The sequence below is a fragment of the Alosa pseudoharengus genome, unplaced genomic scaffold, assembly GCF_046254945.1.
Source record: "Alosa pseudoharengus isolate Yale_2024_CS ecotype anadromous, Long Island Sound unplaced genomic scaffold, YU_APseudo_1.1 YU_APseudo_1.1_scf_13, whole genome shotgun sequence".
Classification (NCBI taxonomy): domain Eukaryota; kingdom Metazoa; phylum Chordata; class Actinopteri; order Clupeiformes; family Clupeidae; genus Alosa; species Alosa pseudoharengus.
In genome coordinates, this window is record NW_027468598.1 from 1,708,012 (window position 1) to 1,735,879 (window position 27,868).

Genomic DNA, 27,868 nt, shown 5'->3' on the forward strand with positions numbered 1-27,868 from the left:
CTAGGCTAGGCTACCATAAATCCTCAAATTATGCCCGGGATTGATTCTATTTATAGCAGGACAAATAAAGGCAGGTTCCCATACAAGACGGGGTAACAATTGCCATTAGTCCAGTAGAAGACATTGTTCGATTTAAGTCAATGAAATAACCTCTTCTTAATATTTTATTATATGTTGTATTGTATTGTATTATGTTGGTTGGATTAATAGCCTACGGTTGGCAAAGAAAAGTCGTTTTCCTACCATGGGTCTCCAACACACGTTCTCAAGCTCATTCTCTTGCCGCCCCTTTCGAGCTAATTGCCCAACCCAACCTGAATTGCCAGAGGCTGAAGCCTATTAAACACAATTGTTGCGACTCAAGGCATTCCAGCCTATGAATTTTTTTTTTTTTTTAATTACTAAATCATGCATAATTAAACAATAACTCAATTTAGGCTACTTGTCTACGCAAAAAGGTTTCCATTACAGCACAACCCCTATTCAATGAAGGGCTGCCTTGTCTCGCAATAAACAGCAGTGGAAATCCCGACACTTTTTCAACTGCATGAAACTTAACAGTGAACCATCAAATATCTCCCAGATTTCAGTGCCCATCAGTCCCAACATTTAGCAATATAATCAAACAGTCCAAAAGTAAATTAAATCCCAAACCAAACCGAAAATGCTTTTGATAGCCTACCGGTATGCATGCCGCTCCAAACGAAATGCATGTTTAAATGCAGGTTATAGACATATTTAAAAAAGCCTGCCTCGAATACCAGCCTGCCTCAAATAAAGATAATGATAAATGATTTATGCTAAGCAAGCCTGGATTATTTTATAATTGTTAGTAGACAAACTGGCTTCAGATATCCAACAGAGTGAATATGAGATTGTGCAGTCTTACAGTATAGGAGCGCGGGGCACAAAGTAACACTTTTTGGTTATGGCTAAATAATTCTAAAATCATTTGAGTTTCACTAGTTATACTTTTTAACAAGCAACATACATATCTCTGTTACACATATGCACTGGAAGTTTGTTTGTAGGAGCTACTGTTCTTTTACAATTCCACCGAGAGTGGCGATAGGTGAAATGTTACAACCTGCCCCATATGCGGGGTTAGTTGTAACACTCATCCCAAAGGCTGTTTTTAATTAAATTAATTCAATAAATGTATCTGAATGTGTATGATAGAATAGGATCTGACTATTTATGATACATAAGTCATGAACTAACAACAGACGTGTGTCGAAAATTGACTTTATTTTCTATACGGAGAAATAACATGAGAAATATGCGCCAATGGAAGCTAAGAGTCTAACCAAGGTCAATCCTGCCAAGAAAAGCCCTCAAACCTGAAAACACATGAGGCAAAATGCAAAACATCACAAAAACTAACTAAACTAACACTAATACGCGCATATTTTTGTATTGCAACATCATTATACAGTATGAGTGGCTTAGTTGTAACAGCGCGTTACAACTAACCCCGCTGGGTCACGTTTGTTATAAAATAAGCTAGCTCCTGCTATAAGTTGGCTACATGTTTCAAAACGGTGTTCATTTTTAGCCTACAAGACGGTTATTAAGATGATACAAGATTGGAGTCAGTGAGCTGCACCCACAACTCAGTATTGGAAAGACAAGTACAACCTAGACATTTACGTTGATGTCTTCAAAAGGCGTTTTGCTGCAGATCTACGTGGAAACACGTCCATACTGACTGAAAATGTGTGGAACACCGTCTCATAGTAGTGTGATTAACTGACCAATAGCATGCCTCGATCAACCCCCTGCAAATAGGGAAAAAGTCCGTGTTACATTTAACCCCGCGTTACTTTGTGCCCCGCGCTCCCCTACTGTAGATGGCTGTGGTTACCCCACTAACACAAAACGTTAAGGGAACGTTCGGGAACGTTAGTGTATGGTTCCCTAAAGGGTAGTTCGAACCAAACCAAAAACTAACGGTTAGGGAACGTTACCTAAGGGTTTCTTAACGTTCCTAAACGTTAAGGGAACCAACCAACCAAAACGTTCTCCTGTGGTTGCACAGTACCTTCACACAACGTTCCCGTTTAGTTGTTATTGGTTGTTTTTGGTTGTTCTGAGTGCACCCCCACGCCAGTAGGGGGAAGACGCCTGGTCTGCATTCAGAACCGATTGCAGTTTCACGTTGGATTAAACAAACAATAATACTTCGGTAAATAAAATATAAAATATTTTTATAATAGTTTTCTGCTATCACTAGAATACATTCAGAACATGTTTCATTTGTTCCTGTAGCCTACCATTACCATTTTACATTCACACATTTTACATTATTTGCATTCGAGGCTTCTGATTAGGTGGCAATGACGTCAATGGTAATGCGTCTCTATTCATTCCAATTCCATGCCGTGTTAAATGTGTTGGCATTGTGTGATTGATTGCGCCTCTATCAGCTTTAGAAACTGGAGACAATAACAGCTAGTCAATACTAACACAAGCTCCATTTCAGTTTTTGAAGTAACATACAAAATGTTTGCAGTCACTTGATTTAGATCCACTCAAATGATTGGTCTTATAAAATCTAAGTAAGGTAAACATCATATCAAGATAATATTTATTTTAGGCTAATATCAATTTTACTAAATAAAAAATATATACTTTTGTGCTTTTTTTTACGTATTAGGTGAACTTTAAACAAAAATCTATCAATAGAACACTTTTCACAACTAAGAAAATTCACTTCTTTCATTTCACAATTCACTTCAGTTCAATCAGACAGGCTCTCCCTTACACGTAGGCCTACCCCCACGCCAGTAGGGGGAAGACAGCGCCTCTGCTTTCAGGTGATCGATTGAAGTCTTGTCCTGACTTCCGTAAACGGGCTCTGTTTGAATTCCGTGATTCTTGAACGCCGCTGGAAGAAGTCTTGGAATGGATTACACTCGTCTTGAATTCGATCTCACGAAAGTAAGTGAAATATGTTACAGTTTCATGATGTAGGCCTAGTGGTTGTAATGCAAGAGTTTGAGGTTTAACCTTAAGTCCTTTCACTTGTAGGGCTTTGTTATATTCCGATTCTGCCAAGTTTGTAATTTACCAGAGCACATTGCTCGTTCGTCTTTGTTTGAGCTGTTCTCAACGTGTTATGTTTTGCAGCATTGTATGTTTTGTGTCATCGTGTTAACCTGCTCACGTTGATGTTACAAATAATAGCACTAGGCTACCGTTTCTTTTAATTAGTTTTAGTGTACAGTCAGTCCTTTTAGGCAAGTCGATCGGCAGCAGTGGTGTAGGCTAGTGGATATAGGCCTACTGTATGTAGCTGGATCTAGGCTACTGTGATGTAGGCTAGTTAGCTGTAGTGGGTAGGCTACACTGTGATCAACCCCAAATGTATCCTAGTCTATTTTAAGTGGGTATACTGAGATGGTGATGCTTTTTAAGTTGGTATAACCTACTGAACAGTCCTGCATATGTAGGCTACACTAGAGCCATAGAGATGGCTATAGATAATATCAGAGAATGTCTAATAATCCTTAGAAGGGCTCTGATAATGCTACACTGTCGGCGGCCATTTTGTAACACAGTTGATCGGATAGACGATTCAAGTGAATAGACCTCTGAATTTTGCCTTCAAAAAGCTGAGATCCGGTAGCCTATCTTGCAATTTTTGCTATGGGAAAATAACATGGGGAGAGAATTATTGCACTCTCCCGGGGACGAAGAAGTCTGAAATGCAGACATTTTGCTCAACACACGTTTGTCCTCTGCCTTCGAGTGGTAGCAGGGTTCCCGCGGATCCTTAAAAAGTCGTAAAAAGTCTTAAATACAACTTTCGGTTTTTAAGGCCTAAAAAAGTCTTAAATTGTCTGGGATGTCTTGAATTTTTGAAAGGGAGGTATTAAATTTGCGTATGGGACCGCCAGCAAGTGCAAGAGCGAGTGAAATGTCTCTATCCGGTTTTTCGTGTATTTAAAACGCAATTGTGACTATAAGGCAACGGGAGGAAGTGTAGTGGTTACAGAGTGAAGATGTTTTCACGGGTGTGGTTAAAGGTGTGAAAACGGTAATAATATGTACAAATATGCCTGACGTTTTCGTGGTGTAGCCGTGGCCTGAGAGATATGCAGGTAGCCTACATGAGGTAGAATGAGCGGGAGAAAGAGTTGGTAAGCCAGTTAGCGATAGGGTGGCCATACGTTGGAATTTAGGCAGGACATAGCCTATGGATTTTAAAAGCCCTGTCCGGCCCAGCCATAAGCCGGACGCTTATTTGTCCTTTTTGGAGTTGCGCTGGGCATCATGGTTTCACAAACTATGGACGTGAAGACTGCTGGTCAAATTATGCGCAGTGATTCTGTCACTCGTCTGATAATTTGCTGCGAAGGAAGGAACCACGGACTGACAGAAAAAGAAAACAAACGTTTTTGCAATCAGGAGGAAATATGTTAAGTTGATCTGTTTGCATCTTTCCAACGTGTGTTGCTGGCCTAGCCTAGGGAAGAAAATATCTGTCTAAGTTATAATACCTGTAATATCTGTCAACAGCTTGCTTGCCAGCCTTTCCCAGTAGGCCTACTTCGCAAAAGTTGTGAAATATAGCTGCATTTTTTTTTAATGTCGGCGACTGGCTACATAAAAAAAAAAAAAAAACGTGCGTTCATAATACGTGCGTGCTTGAGATGAAACCAGCAGTTTTCAGCAGGATCTGAGGAGGACCTGTCTCTTAATTAATTTAAAACAAGTCAATGGTTTTACAATGTTTCAGTCAAGCTTTGGTTGGTTTAGATATTGGTATGCATAGGTATGCAAAATGTAAAGTCGTGGATTAACTTTAATTTGCTGTGCTGCATATGGGACAATAGATGCACATAGTACATGATATAAAGTAGGCCTATTAAAATATTTAAATAGCTTAGTCTAACTTTGAAAAAAATATTGAAGGGAATCCAGTCCAGTGCACATGTCTTTGGCAAGTAGCCTAGGCTACTACAGACACAGGTGAAGAACAGTCAGCCTCAGCCAGTAAGCACAACCAGATATGTACAGCCAGCTTCAAAAGCAAGCAGCCCAGACCCTAAAATTGGGCATTTATAGCTTTGAAGGTAATTCACACACAATTATTTTTCTTTCGCCAAAATATATGTGGTAACTTCTGTAGACATCCAAAATGGGGTGGGGGTTAAAATTAGTAGGAAAAAAAAAAACTATTGCATAAAACAGTTTTAAGTTGTCGTATGTATCTTTTTGCCGTGGTATAGTCTTAATTTTTCCATTTAGATGTCTTAAAAAGGTCTTAAAAGTCTTTAAATTTGCACTTGGAAAATGTGCAGATACCCTGGGTAGGCTAACTGTGATCTTCAACAGGCCTACGTTAAGACAGCAACTTAGATTTTTGCTACCCCAGACCTAACTTGCAATGTAACTTGTCATAGGTAGTTAGGTTAAATTAACACCCTGATCTCCTTATAGGCAAAGATGGCAGTTTTGGTTCCTTTTTGTAGGCGAACTTCAGAGGTCTGTTGGGAAGCATACAGGAAGGGGCGGAATGTGTGTAGTAGGCTATACACAGCTGCCATACTGGCTTTACAAACTAAGCCCATGCATTTCTATGGATGCTGTGTCTCCCCATTAGAAATTCTCTGGGCTACAATACAAAAATCAAGTCAAAAGCTGGGCCAAATATCCAGTCAAGAAAATCTGGTTGTGTACAGATGACTGATTGCTGCAATACTATCAATAATAGTTTTCTCTATATGGAAATACTGCTTTGCTTTACTGGCTCACAAAAACGTTGTTCTCTTAACGTAGATTCATACACCAAAGCTATGGAAAAATGTCAGCGGCTGATGGACACTTCTAGCATTGAGGCGGAAGAAGATGCGAGCGTCCACAAAAGGCAGTGCATGGTCACGTGATGGTAAGACCTCTTAAATACAGACTACATTATTTGCACAATTCAAATATTCTTTTTGCAATCAGTGCAGATTGTATGGTCTATAATTTCAGATGAATCCGTTCCGCAAGCAAGAAAGCATTCCAGGATGGTGCGTGTGCCTGGAAGCCCTGTATGTAAGTTAACATTTATACATGTATTATTTAAGAAAACCAGTTGAGTCATATTTCCTACCATGGAACTACTGACATTCATGTTTATTAACCTAGTGCATATCATGTTACTGTTCTGATGTATTTGTCTCTTCCTGCCTTTTATTAGGTCAGCAGATGTCACTGCCTCCACCACCTGCATGTGAGTTTTTCTTTTTAGCGATTGTTTAATGTAACAGCATAGGTTTATCTTTTGCAAATGTCATGTGCAAGAAACCTACCATAAATTAACTGACCAATATTCATATTTACTTTCTTTTTAGATGAGTCAACACCACACAGGCAACCAGCTCATTGCCCAGAGCTGGATGGGTCTATTATAACACCTGCCACTTCATCTTGGGACCCAGTTGAAGGTACAGTGTCTTTGAATTTTCCATTTCCAAGTAAATACAATTTCATGACAAGGAACTTGAGAGTAAGTAACTTTTTTTGTTGTTGTTGTAAACAGCACAAGTGACTCATCACACAGAGGGAGGTGGCTTGGCCATGGAGACGGAAATAAGAGGTAAGAACACTCACTTAATTTGTTCACATATGCAGGTATATAATGTATTTAACAACTAAAACTAACACCATCCATTTTCCATAGCAATAAGGACAACCATTACCGCATGGCACAGCGAATGGACGCATTTGAGGAGAAGATGGATGAGCTGCTCATGCTCTTAAGGAGCTCCCAGTCACCTCCCTCTGCTCCAGTCGATGACATATTGCTGTTGTCCTGCTCGACAGTCACTGAGCTGCAGGAGAGGAGGAACAAAATGCCCTCCCTCCAGGACTTGGGTGCCAGTTGAAGGTACAGCGGCTTTGAATTTTCCATTTCCAATTAAATGCAATTTCATGACAAGGGATTTGAGTGTAACTTAACTTTTTTGGTTGTAAATAGCAGAACACGTCGCACAGAGGGAGGTGACTCCTCGCACAGAGGGAGGTGACTCAGCCATCGAGATGGAAATGAGAGGTAAGAAGACTCGCTTACTAACAACTAACTCGCTTACTCGCTTACTGACAACTAACACTATCAACTTTTCCATAGCTGTGAGGACATCCATGGTCCGCATGGCACAGCGAATCGACTTGATTGAGGGCAAGATCGAGGAGGTGCTCAGCCTCCTAAGGGGCTCACAGTCACTTCCCTCTGCTCCGGTTGAAGACCTTTTGCTGTCCCCCTGCTCGACAGTCACCGAGCTGCAAGACTTGGACCAGAGTCTTGGTAACCAGGAGAGGAGGAACAAAATGGTAATTAAATGGCCATAGTCCTGCCCTTAAGATAAACACTATGTAATTGCATAAATTCAAATCATTATAACTGAACTGACTTACAATATGAGATTGTATAAGCTCTCCACTTTCTATATGTTGTTCTATATAATTTGTATTTCTATGTTTTACAGCTACTTTTCTTGGCGTCCCTTGGAGGGTTGACTCCAGGTGCTGCCATCCGTCGTATGCTACGGCGGGTGGCAACCAACAACGTTCTAAAGGAGTACAGCCTGCGGGGCAGGAAGGCCAAGAAATCCTTTCAGGACCTAACCCTCTGCAGGTTTTTAACAGGCAGGTGTTATTTTATTGTTCACATCAGTATTATGCTTAACTTGGCTGATAAGAAGTTTTAATTTGACTTAACTTTTCTCATTTGTTGATTTCTACTATAGCTGCGGCCTAGAAAAACTTCCCTGCGCTAAATGCTGCAGAGGCGGAGGACCTGATTGGGCTAGCACTGAAGTTTGCCCCACACAGACGGTAAATTGAAATTTGTTCATAACAATCAAAGGAATGGGAAAACTACTTTTTTTGTGATCAGAAAAAAAAGGGTTGTTAGTAAGGCACTTTGTCTTGTTTTTTTCAACATGTTCATTCTTAGTATGACATCAAACTTTTTTTTTTTTTTCTCTTTAGGCAAGCTGAGGACTGATCTTGTTGAGACTCGACTCGGACTTGAAGGACTGGAGCTCTATTTTTTTTAATTATTTTTAAAGCTTTTGTATTTTTTTTTGTTGTATTAAACCTTTTGTATTTTTCTTTAATTAAAGCTATAGTATTTTTTTGTATTACAGCAATTGTATTTTTTACACACAAAAACAACCACACACAGGAGCAGCTTCTTTCGCACTGTTATCACTCTGTGGATAAGTGGAGTCATCCCCACTTTGACCACACCTGCACATTACTTACTTTATCATTCCAATATACGTCTTGCACTCTACATTTGCACTATTACTTTGCACTCAACAGCCCACTCCATGTGTACTTGTATTGGTATTATGTCTTTGTATATTGTGTTGGTATCTGCCACAATGTATATTGTTGTCTATTGTACAGTGTGTCTATTTGTTGAATGTAGCACCTACCAAAGTCAAATGCCTTATGTTAATATACTTAGCTAACACTAAGTCTAATTTATATATATATATATATATATATATATATACACAGTGAGGCCTTTTATATTGTTTTTTTTGTCTTTTGATAATTTTATATTAAAGTTATAAGTTCCATCGATTTTGCCTGTTCATTCTTTCCTGCTAATATATAATAATGCATTCCTGCTCGTGCTGTTTAAAGTAATTGGTATGCAAAGGTTGCAATGTTAGGGGAGGGTTCCCTAAAGGTTGCAATATTTAGGGAAGGGAACGTTCCCTAAATGTTAGGGAACGTTATGGGAACAGTTGGGGAACGTTAGGGGAAGGTTTTTTAAAGTTTGCACCGGTTGGGGAACGTTAGGGGAACGTTCAGGGAACCAAAACTTGCTCAAAAACTAACCTTAGGGTAACGTTTGGGAACCAAAAACTAACGTTTCCGAAACCAAAAACTATGGTTCCCAGAACGTTTTGGAAACCATAAATTGTTAGCTGGGTAGTGATGTGATGCTGTTAATGGGGAGTTTTACAGTTAGCGCAAATCCTATATGTTTATGTAGCGTCGGTGGATGTACATGTTTAACGTTGAATGAGTGTCTCCCAGAATGCAGTGCGAGTGAATGGTAGAATGTGTAATGTCGGTTATAATAGTTGTAGTTACGTTTAGCATGTTGTGTATTTGTTAGCGTGTTAGTCTCTTTGGTTGTACCTCATGTGCTTATCCTCGTGTTGATGTGTGTGGTAAACCCTTATTGTGTGTAGCATGTGCGGCTGAGACTACCCCTGTGTTGCCCTATGTAGTTGTCTGTGTCCGTATGAGTCTTCCTGTTCCAATAAATGGCCGTCCTGGCCAAAGGTGAATCTTGTCTGAGGGTGAGATCGCTACATTGGTGTCAGAAGTGGGATGGGCCCCTCCCCAGATCAAGACAGAGAAGAAGGCCGAAGACCAGACCAGCAAGATGGCGGCGGACCTCAGCAGATGTTCCAATGGTCCTTTTAAGGACTAGCCAGCTCGCTGAGCTCGCCACTTCGCAGGATGGGGGACCTGTCGGCCCGGCGCGGGACCTGTGCAGGCGACCAGCGGGACCAGCCCTGCACAGCCGACGAGAGCTGCCAGCGCTGGAGGAAGCGGCCACGGCTGAGGAGTTCCCGGCTCGACGCCGATGTCGATGCTGCCGTCATCCGAGGATCTCATCCATAGAGAGCGCGAACTCTCTGACGGCCTTGGAACACGACCACAGCGGCCGGGTCTACACCGCCAGCTACGGAAGAACTTCCAGAGCGTCAGCTGCCGGTCGAGAGTGTGATGGAGTCATAGCTGCTAGTTCGGGAGCTTGCGGTGCTCCAGCTAGTGACCAAGAGGGTAACGTCGACCTGTAGAGCCTTGGGAGCTATCGTTTTGTGTACTGTTTGAGATTTTAAGTGCGCACGTTCCGGTTGACGCAAGTCTGCGCAATGTTTTTCATGTTTTGTGTGAGTTTCTGTGTGTCCCGAGCCTGCTGAGAGGGTCGGGGTCTCCATTTCCCGCCACAGTGGAGCATCGTTGTGCTCGAGAGACAGCCGACAAAAGTTCTACAAGAGGGCAGCGCGAGGAGGGACCTCGACGTGGACTGCTGACCGCCTGGAGATCGGCACACTGTGGACAGGTGGCAACGGCCACGAGCTGTCACAGTAGCCAGAGGGGGCTACCGAACGTCCAGGGGTTCCAGCGTATCCGGGGGTTCGGCTTGCAGTGGGACTGTTTGCTGCTGTTTCAGGTAGCGCAGCTGCACGGCGGGAAACTGAGGGCCCAAGCGACACCACGACCCACGTCTGGCCGGTTCTGGTGCTTGTTCGGGGGAGAACTGACGTGACAGAGGCAGCCGAGAGCCCTTCCAGTCGGGATGGGTTATCGTGCAGCCGGAGGCTTTCCGGTCACTTGGACTAAGCACTGGGACTGACACCGACGCAGCCGCGAGCGGTGAGCTGAGCTGTCATTGCCGGGGACGACAATGGCTCGGGAGGGGGTTATGTAGCGTCGGTGGATGTACATGTTTAACGTTGAATGAGTGTCTCCCAGAATGCAGTGCGAGTGAATGGTAGAATGTGTAATGTCGGTTATAATAGTTGTAGTTACGTTTAGCATGTTGTGTATTTGTTAGCGTGTTAGTCTCTTTGGTTGTACCTCATGTGCTTATCCTCGTGTTGATGTGTGTGGTAAACCCTTATTGTGTGTAGCATGTGCGGCTGAGACTACCCCTGTGTTGCCCTATGTAGTTGTCTGTGTCCGTATGAGTCTTCCTGTTCCAATAAATGGCCGTCCTGGCCAAAGGTGAATCTTGTCTGAGGGTGAGATCGCTACATTATTATTTATTTAGCGTACCTAAAGGCTTTTTTTCCTTATCAAAAGTGAGGGGGACGACGGCTGTCCAGACTCCAGGCACACAACGTCAGATGCTAGTATGGCAGCTCGCAGGTCAGCCGCAGCTCGGTGGTTGTGGCAGCTGCAGATCTCTCGCAGTCTTTCCGTCCAGACATTGGATGTAGGCTACAGCGTTGTTCACGGAATGGATGAGGGACGGCTAGTCAAGGCAAGCTCATCAGCCCAATGGAGTAGCAGCTAACGTTAATGTTAGTTAACGTTAACGTTAGGTATCAGCGGACTTGTAATCAGAAAAAAGGACTAAGAATAACACAAAAACTATTGAAAATAACATTGCTACCTTAGCATGTATTATTTCACACTACTACAACAACAAAGTCTGATTACACATTTAGGTGTTTATTTCATTACATTTTGTCTACTCGCGCCTGTATATTTCTCCTAAATTCACCAAAAGTTAGCCTTTTAATGTTTAATGCTCTACCATGACCATGATAGGAAACATATCATGTGTAGTACCGTTGGAAACCTCTGTTTCCTGCATGACGTTGTGCAATCCAAATATGGACCGCAACCTTATATTGTATCCGCAACCAATCGCGAAAGTTCAAAGGCAAGTCTAGGCTGAGAACGGAATCTCATTGGCTGTGTTCCAAGGCTGTTTTCTCAAATTGAGTTTTTCTCATTTTCCAGTAGAAACATCTCAGCCTATGTAGCACCTATGTACACCAAACTTTCCAGTTATACACTTAGCAATATTCTGAAGATATTTACAGAGGGATTTGTTAATAAATCATTCCTGGCCTGATTTATGTGACATTTTAATAAAAGAAATATGGCAAAAATGATGTTTTAAGGCTATGGACAGTATATTTAGATTTCCTAGGTAATGAAAGCAGATATCCTGAAATCTCTCAGTAATTTTATTTTCATCTTGTGTCTAAACAAAATGAAAAAATAATTTTGTACCTGGCTTTATCATATGTTCAGATCTAGCTACCAAAAATATATGCAAAATTGCGCATATTTAATGAGACAATGCCTAATTTGCATAATTAAACATTCAAATTTCAAAAACTTGTAATACATTTTTTTTCATACTTTTGTAAGTAATCAACTGAGGAAGTTTCATGGTGATGTCTATTATTTTAAAACGTTACCCTATTCACCCGTAGTGTCTTGCCTTAATATCGAGAATTGCCCAAGGGATATCACCGGGCACCCTGTAATCTTATGCTAGAGTACAACCGGGACGATTGAAACGCGGGACGAATTAAACATTCCCGTTTTCTCCGAGTGCAACGAAGATAGACAGACATCATTTGGATAAAACATAGAGCATATTAACCTCCGTTGCTTTCCTGTTACGTCCTGTTATCACGGAGTTACAGGCGATAAACGATTTTTGATGGTCACAATACTTCATTAGCGGCAGGGTTGGGTCCGATTACCTTGAAATGTAATCCATTGCTGACTACAAATTACATGGCAATTTTTGTAATCAGTAACGTAATCAGTTGGATTACCAAAACATGTAACGTAATCTGATTACGTTAGGATTATTTTTAGATTACTTCAATATGTCTCTTAAGTAAAAGACATCATTGAATTGATGAAAGAATTCTCATTCTATTTTTCTCTTTATTATTTCATTACATCTAAGAAATTCAAAATCTAAAGCATTCCTGTGTGAATTAACTGATCTTTTCCTCCAAAAATCTTAATGTAGCCTCTTGTTTTAGTGTTACCATTTACTTTGAGGTCACCAGGTCCCATTGTCTGAAAAACACCCAAAACTAATACATTTCTATAGCTATTCTCCACTTTGGGGGTGGTGTTTTGGTGGTTGAAAATTTCACCCCATCCCAAAATTGATCACTTAGTCATCATGATCATGGATCACTATTCTCTAAACATGCACAACTCAGCTTAACCTTTATAAGGGCACACCTGGAGAATGAATTTAGCTTTCGCTGGATTTTTTTGACCCAGGGACATGGCCTGAGATTGAATGACACCATGTCCATTTCAATTGTGGGGGTGAGAAAATTATTCCTTTGGGATGTTTTTCAACCAGGGGGACCTGCTGACTTTCTCTCTTGCGCACACAGAACACACAGTGAGATGAAGCACACTATGAGCACACAGTGAGGTGAAGCACACACTAACCCGGAGTGAGCTGCCTGCTACAGCGGCGCTCGGGGATCAGTGAGGAGTTAGGTGCCTTGCTCAAGGGCACTTCAGCCATGGATGTGGGCATGGGAGAGCAGTGCTCAACCACTTCCTCCGCCCACATTTTTTCTACTGGTCGGGGATCGAACCGGCCAGCCCGAAGCTTGTCAAATTAAAAGATAGCTAGGCTATCATAAAAAAGTTTCATTGTTTGCATGATAAAATGTAATCAGGTAATCCCCAACAATGTAACTGTAATCTGATTACACAATTTTTTTTTTGTAATCTGGGCTGATTATAGTTGTTTTTTGTATTTCTGTTTGTATTTACGTAATCAGATTTTTGTAATCTGATTACGTAATCCAGATTACATGTAATCCGTTACTACCCAACCCTGATTAGCGGTTATTTATTATTATTATTATTAAAGAGTGTTTTTCATTTAAAGGTTTGACTTCATGCTTATTCAGTAGAGCATTTTGTGCTCTCCCCAATCCCAGACGTTCACATTGCATGTTTGTTTGTAATGGATGCAAAACAGCCTATAATCTATGGCGGGACGATTGAAACACCTGTTTCATTTGTCCCGACCAGGCAGTAAATCCCATTTATTCTAAGTCAATGCACATATCTGTGTTTATACTATATTTTATGCAGGTGAGACATGGAAAAGCAGTTTTTGAAAGATGCAAATATATTTGGGGCTATAGGGGGTCAAGTTTTGCCATGTTAACCTGTGACGGTCATGAAGGACATTTGGATGTGTGGTGGCTTTAACCACGTAAAAACAGATTGAAATAACATTTTGTACTATAGAAACATTATATAATTCGAAACATGCATTATTCTAGCTATATTAATGGTATAGTGCATGGTATTTCCATAACCGCGAGATACACGCTTCACCATGACGGCAATGAGTTGCTAACAGACATGAACCAAGACATATAGTCCAGCAGCAATCCATCTAAAATAACACATACTGTACTTGAAGTACCATTCATGATATGTTGTCAAATATTGAAGTTTTGGGAAGTTTACATAATTTAAGATGTTTAATTCCCCATGCTGTTTCATTTGTCCCAGCCAGGAGGGACGAATGAAACAAAACGCACATTTGACTTCTCCTTAATTAAAGGGACACCAGGGAATGTTTTTGTGTTAATTAATCATCTTCGTAAGTCGGTATGGTTAAATGATGCATTACAGGGCGAATGAAGACTATCTCGCCCTGTAATGCCTGTAGGAAGAATATCCCGCTTGCAAGTTCGGTGTATCCGACCCGCCGACTTTCAGTCTAACAAAGTCTCAGACATTGCAAGAAGCAGGATCAGTTTACATCCTGCATCCCCAACACAGGCTAACGAAACGCTAGCGATTGTTGCAAACGTGTGTATCAGGGTAGGAATTTCACGGCGGCCACGACGGCCATGGCCGTCGTAGCCCCTTGGGTTGGCCGTGAGGCCCCTTTGAAAATCAGAGGTTTACAGGCCACGGTGGCCTTGGTGCCCCCTTCTTTCAATATTCTGCTTTGCGTCCTACTAATAGCGATTTTTATTTAGCCTGTGGCCTGTCAAAATTATCTTAGCATTCACAGCGCAAATTAATTTAGTCTTTTACGCAGTGGAGAAAGTGACAGAGCAAAAAAGAAAGTGCGTCAAAATTCACCCATTCTCAGTTGAACTACTCGCGAAGTAGCCTATTCATCACACAGACATCACAAGTATCACATGAAAGAGCTTTTTCTCAGCTTTTAAACTATGTTTGCCGATAATTGCTGTGTTGAACGGTTCGCGAGAAAAGTAAATAATATAATTCAATTGAATCATACATTCTACTGAAGGTTTTGCGTCCCATGATCTCCCATTCATCTCAGTGGAATACTTTACGAACCCTTCTTTTAACACATGACAAACCATATATCAGAATAAACAGGAGACCTTACCGAACACAAAGGTGTAAAGCAGTCCCCTGTAGCCGTTCCAGAGTAGGCCTAATCCAGTTTTGAATTTGCAGTAAAGTTCGACATACATGGATGTCTCCAAATTTGGGCTTTAAGTTTTACAATGTGTTTAAATTGTTCCACATGATTTCATAACGGGCCAAATACAAAATAAATGTTACAAATATCGCCTAGATATTGGTAGCCTAAATCAGAGGACAGCTGACTAAGTGTTTGTGAAAGTAGCCTTAATGATCACAAAATGCTAAGCATGCATCTAGGCTATTTGAGTTTCTTAAAGCTGAGCTGTGCTTAAATTGTTCAATACATGATTTCATAACAGGCCAAATATAAAATAAATGTTATATATAGCATAGATATCTGTAAATATTAGATGATCAGATGATTTACAGTTCTATGTAATATGTCATGTTTCATGTTTTTGTAATGTTTCATACAGTGATGCAGGTCTACTGCAATGAATAGGCTAAATACAACTTTGATAATTTTTTATAGCCTACTACTGTATAGTTAACTTTGGCCTTTGTGCCCCCCACCAAATATGCCCAACTGAAGGCCAAGTGGCCTTGCCCCCAGAATGGTGAAATTCAAAGCCTGGTGTGTATAATGGCAGAGCCAGCGAAGAAGCAGCAAAAACCCTTGGCGGAAGATGCAAAGAAAATGAAAAGAGCTTCAGACCGAGTGAGGGCTCGCACACATATCGATAGGTACAGACGCTAAGGGGAGCTATAGAGAAAAAGCATCAGGCTTGCCTGGTGTCCCTTTAAATAACTCTTGAACGGTTTTGTTCAGAGCTGTAAATGCAACTGTATTTGACAGAGGACAGATGTAGGTTGACAAAATATTAACTTTCAATGTTTTACGGTGTCTTTGTAAATTACATTTAATTAAAAAGTGTTTCATTTGTCCCGGTTCTCTCTTAACAAGTAACAGCAAAAAACAAAAAAAAACAACAAAACCAGGTCCACCTAAATTATGGCATTTGGCTGCCGGACTACCACTGTTTCTCAAAGTCAATGACGGATCCTTCAAAGCTGCTTTTACGTCATCGAATCTCGCCAAGCACTGTCAAGGGTGCTTTTTTCTATCACTGAGTCCTTCGTTCTGAGAATTTCTGAGAATTTTTGAGGATGCATGTGTGTATCCTGCTTGGAACACCCACATTTAAAATCTCTACTGAACAAGGCAGTTCACTATGTATTTAAATGTAAACAGTGTTACTGTCACTAACCTAAATTAAATATGGGCTCAAATCATTTTGACAGAGGTGGCCGAAGTACACAAATCCTGTACTTGAGTGAAAGTAGAGATACATAAGGTTAAATGTTACTCCAGTAAAAGTAAAAGTCCTCCTTTTACATTTCCACTTGAGTGGAAGTACAAAAGTACTTGCCTTCAAATGTACTTATAAGTATCAAAAGTAAATGTCCTGAAATGTATTATGACTAATACAGTTGCTTTTACTATTGTTGAAATGATTCGGCACAGACATAGGCATTCATTGAGCATTTCTCCTCCATTCAAGGACAACATCAGCTAAACATTTTTGCATGTAGAAGAACTAAAAACAAACTAATGTGACATCTTATCTAGATACTTTAAAGTAACCACATTTTTCTTTGTTGAATGCTTTACACTTTCGGACCAAATCAAGATGTTCCCTTTTGTGTTTGATAGTGTCAGATTGTCTATCATTGTCTATCATTTGCTCAATGGCGTCAAGAGGCTAGTTAGCTTAATTTGCGAGTAAAATATGACATTTTCTCTTTACAGGATTTGATTCGGCAGGGCTCGTTCTACCAAACTCGTGACGCCATTGAGCAAATGATAGACAATGATAGACAATCTGACACTATCAAACACAAAAGGGAAACAGAGAAACAGCATACGTCTAGGTCTAGACGCTTCCTGGTGAAATATCTTGCTCCGCCCATTTAATCTTTGGAACGACCAGACAGGTTCTGCCTATGAGTTCTGCACGGTTCTGCAGCGACTTCCTCATATTCTGTCACAAACTGGTCTGCGTTAAGGTTAGTGCAAGGTCAGTAATTGGTGATACAACGGAACGAACCTCCCTTTTTAAAAATACGTATTATAATCTGACGAATGCCATTGCACTTACTATTTGTCAATCAAACATAAAAAAAACCGAACAGCCAATAGCACACGTTTGTCCTCTGTCTAGTTTCTTCCTCTTCAAACAAGATTTGCAAGATGGCGGCGATGTCTGTGTACCCCATGTGTATTCGGGCCAGCCACGGCTTTCTCCGGCTCCGGAAAGGTGTCCGCTGTCTAGATCCGTCTGTGATGGACTTGATTCGTGTACTGTCAACAGATCCCTCAAAATCAGACAGTAATGCTGTGGGTGGACTGGCTCAAGCTATTTTGCAAGAACGTCTTCAGCAGCAACAGAGGAGTCAGGTGAGTTGGTCAGCTAGCATTTTGGGTCGGCTTGCACAAACATTTCGTGGCAGTAACTTAACGTTAACCTGTTTGTCAGATATTCATAGTGCTGAGAATTTGCATTGGAATATGTATTATGACACAATTTTATATTGACTCCTCTGTTAATGTGAACATTAGTATTACTATGATTAAGTGTTAACGTCAGGCTTCTTTTTGGGTTCTGTGTCTGACGTTGGCTTATCGATACTGTGAATTAGGCTACAGTAACTAACCATCTTAACTGTCCTATTGCCAACAGTAACAGTTAACAATTTCCCCAGGTGGGCAAATACTAAAGCCCACCAGTTCTATTAGGCTAATGATAACAACTGGGGAAGAATTGCCCATAGCGTTTACCTTGATGAGAAGGGGTGCATGATAAATAAATAAACAAAATAAAATAAAAGCATCAGTAAATCAAATTAATAAATTTCACAAACAAGTAGCCTATCTAATTTAAGCATTAAAACAATTAAATGTAATTTAATATGTAATTAAAAGAGTAGAATGTTAAGTTGATGCACTGATATGATTGAGTTTTTTTAACATCCATCCTCATATGCTAGGGCCAATTGTTCAAAAGATTGTAGATCTTTGATGGGCTACTTGCATGACTTCCTGGAGCCCCTTAGGGTTGGGGAGTAGTCACATATCCCCCTCTACACAGACCAGAGGTAGTGTGTTCCGAATATCTAGATAGCCACATCTCAGGATTTCTGAAATATCTTAGGCAATTTTTTACTTTCACTGTATCTCGATTGGCGTACTTTCGTGCAGCACCCTATGTGCACTGTGTGCTTACAGGCGGAGTGCGTACATTTTAAGTGTCGTCTCATGTTAGAGGTCTGCGCGGGACTGATTTTTCAGTCCCGCTCCCGCAATATTCTGTCCCGCTCCCACATTAATGTGTCATTTTAGTCCCGCTCCCGCCCGCATCTGTAACATGTTCCGCTCCCGCCCGCTAAATCCCGCATGCAGGAGGGATAGCCTATTCAGTTTTTCTTTCTGTCTCACGAAAGGAGCACACACACCTGAGAAAGACTCCAGATGTCAGTTTCTTGGTTCTGAATGTAGGCTAACAACTGAAGTAGGCTTAGTCTAGTGCCCTCTTCCTCTGTCATGCTTTCGATTTTTGAGTTTTGACAATGAGCAGCAGGAACAAATTGAACTAGTGCTGCCGCGATTAGTCGACTTAGTCGACCTAATCGACCATGAAAATTAGTCGACGGCAATTTTTTTAGTCGAAGAGTCGTTTTATTATTGACCGCCTATTTATTTTTAGTCTCACATGGCTGTAATGTTATATTAACTCTATGTTATTAACTCTTGAAAAGTACAATGACTTTCTTTGGATGTTAAACAGGCTACTAAGACTTTGGCATGTTTTAAACCCCACTATGCACGCAAGTAGGGATGGGTCGCTCGACACACAGTCCCGACACACGTCTTGAGCTTGCGAAACACTAGTGCTTCGAAACACCGCTTCGGAGCCTATTTTGAAATGAGGTTGTCACGTGACCTATTGAAACGAAGCTTCGTTACCTCACTGATACGTCATGCAGGTCTCAAAACACAGCACAGACTCACCCAAATAGGTAAACTGTTAATGCATTAAATAACTAGATGTACCGCAGAGCGGTACAGAATATGACCGCCACCCAGTCCAGCACATTTTTTCCACAAAAAGAAATCACGCTGAAAGGCCTATATGATTCTAACTGTCTCACTAAATTGCATTATCCACACTCAATTCTCACTGGTATCTGCTAGACAACAAGTACCAAAACATGATTAGTTCATAGATTTCACATGTAAAATTCATTTTATACAACCCCACCTCCATCTTGCCTGTTCATAATTATGAGAAATTCTTGATTGTTTGTGTTATGTTTATGTTATGTGTGTGGGTGTGTGTGTGTGTGTGTGTGTGTGAGTGTGTGTGTGTGTGTGTGTGTGTGTGTGTGTGTGTGCGTGCCTGCATATGTGCCTGTGCATGGAAGCGTACATATGTCTACTGTGTGAGTATGTGTCATGCTTACTGTGCATGTGTGTGTGTGTGTGTATCTGTTTGTGCACATGTGTGCACATGAACTGGGCTAACATGACCCCTGGAGGCAAATATACGGAAAAAATGGTCATCCTAGGCCCTACAGTTCTCAAGATATTCACAGAGAACTGTGTCTGGCCTACCCTCCTTTCGGGGGGTCCAGTCCAGCGGGGGGGCTACAGATCAAAACGAAAAATGACAGTTCCATGCTATCCATGTGGGGGTACATGCCCACCAAGTTTTGTGTACCCCGGTCTTTCAGTGTCCCGGGAATCCTTGTTGGTGTACGTCACTAAATGTACACTACACATAAATTGTTTTATTGTAAGGCCCCCCATGAACGAAAGTACACAAAACTTGGCATGCATTCGGAGGGTGTCATAATGATCCTACACTTTCAATTTCGTGCAGTTTTGACCATGTCAGCCAGAGATATTGTGATGAAAACACCTAATTTTTTGCTTTTTAATTTTTAACTAGGTGGCGCTATACATGAAATAAGTGGTAATGGGATGGGTTGACATGGCCCCTTGCGATCAACATACAAAAAAAAGGTGGACCTCCTAGGCCCTACGGTTCTCGAGATATTCACAGAAAACTGTCTCCGGCCACCTACAGGCCAGTTGGTGTATAGTAACATAAATGAATTTATTGTGTGGCCCCCCATGAACGGAATTCCACGAAACTTGGCGTGCATTCAGAGGGTGTCATAATGATCCTACACTTCCAATTTCGTGCAGTTTTGACTATGTTAGGTCACAGATACCTGCGATTACAACACCTCATTTTTACTTTTTTGTGTTTAACTAGGTGGCGCTATACATGAAATGAGTGGTTATGGAATGGGTTGACATGGCCCCTTGAGATCAACATACAAAAAAAAAATGGTCCTCCTAAACCTTACGGTTCTCGAGATATTCACAGAAAACTGTGTCTGCCCTACCCTCCTTTCGGGGGGTGCAGTCCAGCGGGGGGGCTACAGATCAAAACGAAAAACGATGGTTCCATGCTATCCATATGGGGTTACATGCCCACCAAGTTTCGTCTACGCCGGTCTTTCAGTGTCCCGGGAATCATTGACAGAAATTTGGACATGCGAAAAAGAAAAAAAAAAATCTGACTAAACCTATATGACGCTTCGCTGCGCGGCGGTCATAATTATATACATAATGTCTAACATAAGTCTGTGTATCCCCCATCTTCATGCTCTGGCCAGAATATATCAGGCTCTTACGGGCACATCTGTTCCACATGAATGTAACTTTAGCCAGTAGGCCTATGCTAGGCTATATGTAGCCTACATTAGTAGCCTAAACAACGTCAAGAATAGTGCCTATGAAGGAGCTTTTAGCTCGGTTGACTGCACGCTCGACTCCCGATCCGGGATGATAGCCTACTGTTCGCGGGTTCAAGTCCGACGGGTGCAGGCAGATACAAAAGTTCATATTTTTAAACTTACATTTTCCAAAGCTGGTGATGTCTTCCGTAAAAAGAGCCGATTAAGCGCCAGCACAGCAGAATAAATCATATTCTGAAATAAAAACATTTGTATTCGAGTATTCGTGCATTTCTGCAAATTCATGCATGTCTGTAATGTTGGTGTAGGGATTTTTATTGACCACCAGATGGCGTTGTGGAGTAGTGTGTCAAAAGCTTCGAAGCATCAAACCAGTTTGGCTGTAGAAGCGCCACTGTTTCAAAAGCCTCGCTTGGCACATCCCTACACGCAAGTGTTAACGCCAGCAGCAAAGCTGCGTGCCTGCCTGCTTTCAGCGCAATTAATTATTAGGCAGAGCTAAGGGGGGCTGAGCTAAGCTAGTAGGTTACGCTAGTCCAGACTCTGACTAATATAGTAGCCTATTGTGGAAATTGAAATAAATTAAGTGAAGTGTCTCACGTTGACAACGCAACGGCGTGTCATTACTGTAATTCATACAAAAAAACGTTAAACCGAACATGCCACCGCCCGTGATATCAACAATCAAGATGCGCGTCATTTCCCATGGTCAATAAGTCACGACGCATATTTTTTAGCGTTCAAGCCAAATGATAAAGTGAAGTAAACTATGTTGTAAGACGCGCAAAGTGCCTGTAGCCTACTTGTTTTGAACATGCTGATGTTAGGCTCATTTGCAAAGTCCTCAACTCCTGTCGCCTTTCAAAGTCCAGCGTTTCTCAAACTATGGGCCGCGCGGACCAGCACCGGCCGTAACGTGGACATTGCTGGTCCGGAGCCGCGGAGTGAAATTATTCCCGGGGCTTCGTCTGATAATTTGCTGCGCAATTGATCAAGGAACCGCGGACCGACAGAAAAAGAAAACAAACTTTTCTGCAATCAGTATGAATTACTTGTTAATTTGGTGTCATCAAACATAGAGGCATACAATTAAATGGTGGTATGAGCGTTCATTCAATGCGCGAGAGAAACTGAAACCACTTGATAACGTTGGTAGCAAATCTCCAATTCAACCTATTGGAAAGCTATTTAATTATGAAACTACATTTAATAGAACAATGTGGATTTATGCAACTTCCATAAAAACAGAGCACAGACTATAATACACTATCTAGAGTATTGTATAGTCAAATTTGAATAACGGGTCATTCCACGTCAACTCAGCCACCCATGTTCATGACACCTCTCAGATTTTGCTGAAAAGCGGTGAAAATATGCCTTATGTTACCAAACTGAGGAATCTGAAGTTTCAGGTCAATATCTTAAACGGTTTGCCCGTGGCGTCCATTTGAAATTCGGGTGCCACGGCCCTAATTGACACATTGGAATTTCACATTTCATCCTTTGCCATTTTTGGAAGCCCATAATGTCTGTTCTAATAGTGGTAGAGGGGTGGAAACTGGTATGGTAGGTCATTGTAGCCTGTACTACACAATTCTGGGGGCAGAATCAACATTCCTTACTGTTTGGAGGAGAGGTGGGTCACCAAAGTCCTAAAAAATGTTGACAGCATGTGTGATTTTTCACTTTTTGGGTGGCCGTAGCACCACGATTAATGATCATATTTATTCTAAACAGGATTATTTGTTATATTTGGGAACTTTGCTCTTGCCAAAATTAATTTGAGGGTTATGGTACCACTGAAGGGGGTTTTATGGGGGTCCAAAAACCCTCTCCGGCAAATGTGACTTTTTTGGAACCCCATATTTGGACCCCCAAATGACCATGTGGGCACATGATGATCCTAATGGGATTTATACCAGATAAAGATACATATTTGTTCTTTCTTTTAATGAAATAACATTTTTGACTATGAAGCTCCATAATATGAATTTTATTCTTCATAATGCACCATTTTGGACATTGTTTCCAGAAGTCTGGAATGTAAATCAGGGAGAATTTAGTGATGATAAAGCATGAAAATAGTGGAAATAACTTAGTATTATACTCAGTGATGGCAAACAATTAAATACTGAGATGCTGTCACAAATTAACCCCTTATCCCCCATGAAAGAGACCATCCATCAAACTTTCAAACTAGATAACAAGAATGTTACATAGTGTAAGACCACTACAAATAAAAGAGTTTTCCCTTGCCCCTGTCACTCTCCAAATAAAATTAAATTGAAAATTAAATAGTGTCTATAGTATTATCCAAGAAATTGTGGAAGCAGTGGCATCATTTTGTCATGGTAATTTTGGTTAAGTTTGTATTGGCGAGCACTGCGTCCATAGATGTCTGGCACACTGACACAACAAATGATATGTTGGAATGACACCCAACAGGGGATCTGTCTTTGGTCCGATGGCCATTTGAGGATGTTGTTGACACACTTCATGAATTTCACAAAAACATCACCATGTTCATCTGAACGTTCAACAATGTTTCCAATGAACCAGTTATCATCATAGATACAGGCAATGTATTTTCCTAGCTGGAAAATTGAGTTTTGTGGCTGATCTGACTGAGTGTTCTGCCGGGTGTTCTGTATCCAAGTGTTCTGAATCCGATTGTTGTCCTGCATCGACATCTGTGAATATTGTATCCTGTGATATTAATTTCATCCGTATCTTATTTTTGGAAATTGGTTTAAAGCAATGATGTGATCGTGTTCCACTGATCGTTTTGGCCGAGGCGTAACGTCTCTCCAATTCCTATATTTCCTCATGTTTTTTAATATCTTCTGCACTAACAAAAAAGAATGTCAGATCAGCCACAAAACTCAATTTTCCAGCCAGGAAAATACATTGCCTGTATCTATGATTGGTTCATTGGAAACATTGTTGAACGTTCAGATGAACATGGTGACATTTTTGTGAAATTCATGAAGTGTGTCAACAACATACTCACATGGCCATCGGACCAAAGACAGATCCCCTGTTGGGTGCCATTTCCAACATATCATTTGTTGTGTCAGTGTGCCAGACATCTATGGACGCAGTGCTCGCCAATACGAACTTGACCAAAATGACCATGACAAAATGATGTCACTGCTTCCACAATTTCTTGGATAATACTTAAAGACACTATTCCATTTAATTTTCAATTTAATTTTATTTGGAGTGACAGGGGCAAGGAAAAACTCACTTTTATTTGTAGTGTTCTTACACTATAACATTCTTGTTATTTAGTTTGAAAGTTTGATGGCGGGTCTCTTTCATGGGGGATAAGGGGTTAATCTGTGACAGTCTCAGTATTTAATTGTTTGCCGTCACTGTGCATAATACTAAGTTATTTCCACTATTTTCATGCTTTATCATCACTAAATTCTCCCTGATCTACATTCCAGACTTCTGGAAACAATGTCCAAAATGGTGCATTATGAAGAATAAAATTCATATTATGGAGCTTCATAGTCAACATTTTTATTTCATTAAAAGAAAGAACGAATGTGTATCTTTATCTGGTATAAATCCCATTAGGATCATCAAGTGCCCACATGGTCATTTGGGGGTCGAAATATGGGGTTCCAAAAAAGTCACATTTGCCGGAGAGGGTTTTTGGACCCCCATAAAACCCCCACCAGTGGTACCATAACCCTCAAATTAATTTTGGAAAGAGCAAAGTTCCCAAACATAACAAATAATCCTGTTTAGAATAAATATGATCATTAATCGTGGTGCTACGGCCACCCAAAAAGTGAAAAATCACACATGCCGTCAACATTTTTTAGGACTTTGGTGACCCACCTCTCACCTAAACAGTAAGGAATGTTGATTATGCCTCCAGAATTGTGTAGTACAGGCTACAATGAACTACCACACCAGTTTCCAGCCTTCTACCACTATTAGAACAGACGTTATGGGCTTCCAAAAATGGCAAAGGATGAAATGTGAAATTCCAATGTGTCAATTAGGGCCGTGGCACCCGAATTTCAAATGGACGGCACGGGCAAACCGTTTGAGATATTGACCTGAAACTTCAGATTCCTCAGTTTGGTAACATAAGGCATATTTTCACCGCTTTTCAGCCAAATCTGAGGTACCATGTACATGATACCCCGATTTTGGCTGTTTTCACTTGGAATGACCCTAACGTGGCCAAAAGCTTGTGGCATAATTAAATATGTAAATATTCTTTCCATTTGCCTACCAGTATATGATGCTTGCATGAGGGAAACATCCCAAAACGATGACACCCATATAATTGCTGTTGTTTTGAGAAGTATTTATCATGAAACCCTGCAAAAGCAATGGAACTATTCTAATTATATTTTACATTAGTAAAGCAGTCCTCTGATGTGCATGTTTTCAAACTTTTTGTGAACAATGTTAGCACTTTAAACACTGGCTGCTTTGAAGTGCATGTATAACAATATAGCATAACAATAATAATTGTGATGTGATATAATGATAATTTGATGGGGGGTGGGTTCATGTAGGTGGGCCCTATGACCCCAAAGTATGCCATGACCGGGCCTCAGGTCAAAGAAGTTGTCTATGTCGATGGCAACACTGGCATACAAATAAAGTCTATCAAAGGTCTGACATTACTGTAGATCTGAAGGTAGCATTTTAAATGGGTGTTTTTGAACAGTTTACTTACAGTAATACAGCTTCTAACAAAAGTAGGGTGATATATTTTACGTTTTCCCTTTAGTTGAGTTCAAAATAAAACGTACACAACAAAATAACAAACACTTGATTTAAAAAAAAAATAGTCGTTTAGATTAGTCGACTAATCGAAAAATTAGTCGAAAGATTAGTCGTTAGAAAATTAGTTGTTAGTGGCAGCACTACACGTCAAGGTATCATGAGGGAGGTTTGCTCAATGTACATACTGGACAGCTAAATGCTAGCTGGCTACCGTTACTGTAGTACAAATCAAAATTTCGTAGCTTCTAATGTTATTCCCGAAATAACGGTACAATACCCCCCAAGGAAGCTCCACTTTATTTGGGGAGTCATGTCATTGTGAGCATTTTAAGCCTGTTTCCCCCCCTTTGAAGCTGTATAAAAGGCATGTAAGATTATTTTCATGGGTTATCTTGCACATATTATTTGTTAACCATCTTTCAAATGTAAAATAATAAAGTAGCAGAATTAACCATGATGCCCAACCATGTAATGTTTTATTATCCTTGGGTCGTTTTAGGCGGCCATCTTGGATTTTCCCTTAACAAATTACCTAAATGAACCAGAAATTGTGGGCACCAATTCTCAGATGATGAGATACATTAAAGAGTGTCTGTACCAATTTTGGTGCTTCTATCCACCGCGTAACGATTAGGCCCTTTTCTGTTGATAATCCCCCCTACTATGTCATTTTTTAATTTTCAATTCTCAATTGAATATTAAATGAATGAATGATACACGGACCGAACAAGCATTTAGGCCTACATAATGAAATACCACTGGTAATTCCAGCGAGGCATTGGAAAGTTTGTAAGTACACCAGAAGTTTATTTAAATAACACTTGCCTGATGGCTTCTACTCTGCTGCTATCTACCGCTGTGTTAACGTTACTTCCGTGATTTGGGAAAAGCCAGTAAAAGTCCTGGCAGGAAGCGATTACATAAGTTTTTTGGTATATCCAGTTTTTAATATTGTTTTCCGAAGTGTTTACAACTTAGTGTTAACTAATAATTGTTGCAAACTGGTACTACGAACAAAATATTGCCAGGACTTTTACAGGCTTTCCCCAAATTATGGAAGTAACGTCGACGCAGTGGTAGATAGCAGCAGAGAGTAGAATCCATCAGGCAAGTGTTATTTAAATAAACTCCTGGTGTACTTACAAACATTTCAATGCCTCGTTTTATGAGTACAGAACATTGTACTACTGGGTCATTCCATGTGAAAACCTCTCAGATTTTGCTGCAAATCGGTGAAAATATGCCTTATGTTACCAAACGAGGGAATCGGAAGTTTCAGGTCAATATCTCAAACGGTTTGCCCGTGGCGTCCATTTGAATTTCGGGTGCCACGGCCCTAATTGACACATTGGAATTTCACATTTCATCCTTTGACATTTTTTGGGAGCCCATAATGTCTGTTCTAATAGTGGTAGAAGGAAACTGGTGTGGTAGTTCATTGTAGCCTGTACTACACAATTCTGGAGGCAGAATCAACATTCCTTACGGTTTGGGTGAGAGGTGGGTCACCAAAGTCCTAAAAAATGTGCATGTGTGGACGGCATGTGTGATTTTTCCACTTTTTGGGTGGCCGTAGCACCACAATTAATGATCATATTTATTCTAAACAGGATTATTTGTTATGTGGGAACCTTGCTCTTGCCAAAATTAATTTGAAGGGTATGGTACCACTGGTGGGGGTTTCATGGGGGTCCAAAAACTCTCTACGGCAGAGGTGACTCTTTTGGAACCCCATATTTGGACCCCCAAATGACCATTTGGTGACCCACCTCTCACCCAAACAGTAAGGAATATTGATTCTGCCTCCAGAATTGTGTAGTACAGGCTACAATGAACTACCACACCAGTTTCCAGCCCTCTACCACTATTAGAACAGACATTATGGGCTTCCAATAATGGCAAAAGATGAAATGTGAAATTCCAATGTGTCAATTAGGGCCGTGGCACCCGAAATTCAAATGGATGCCACAGGCAAACCGTTTGAGATATTGACCTGAAACTTCAGATTCCTTTGTTTGATAACATAAGGCATGTATTCACCGCTTTACATCAAAATCTGAGAGGTGTCATGTACATGGGTGGCTGAGTTGGCGTGGAATGACCCTACTGTAGAAGTTTCGTACCATTCAGGGCATCAGTGGGGTAATTTACAAGATAATCTATAGGTTCCATAAGCGCCTGCTGAAAGTCATTAGTTTCTGACGGCGCTACTCGACCAGGGTTCGACCAAGGGAAAACGGGTTCTGGGAGGGTGTTTGGCTCGGGGTCATGGTGCAAAGGATGCTAGGGTGAAATTACTCCGAACCATCGCTTTAAAGGTTGTATCAGCGATTTCAGGCCCAAAGAAGGCCCAAACATAAATGATCACATTCATCTAATCTTT

General features: G+C 40.8%; 1 protein-coding gene across 2 annotated transcripts in view; it reads left to right on the plus strand.

Moving 5' to 3' along the window:
* Nucleotides 1–17,132: 17,132 nt before the first annotated feature.
* timm50 (translocase of inner mitochondrial membrane 50 homolog (S. cerevisiae)) overlaps nt 17,133–27,868 on the plus strand; it is a 177,783-nt gene continuing 167,047 nt past the window's right edge. For both annotated transcript variants that reach the window (XM_076281817.1, XM_076281818.1), the window contains exon 1: nt 17,133–17,362. In XM_076281817.1, coding sequence (XP_076137932.1) covers nt 17,156–17,362 — 207 coding nt within the window. In that variant the 5' untranslated portion in view covers nt 17,133–17,155. The remainder of the gene's footprint in view (nt 17,363–27,868) is intronic.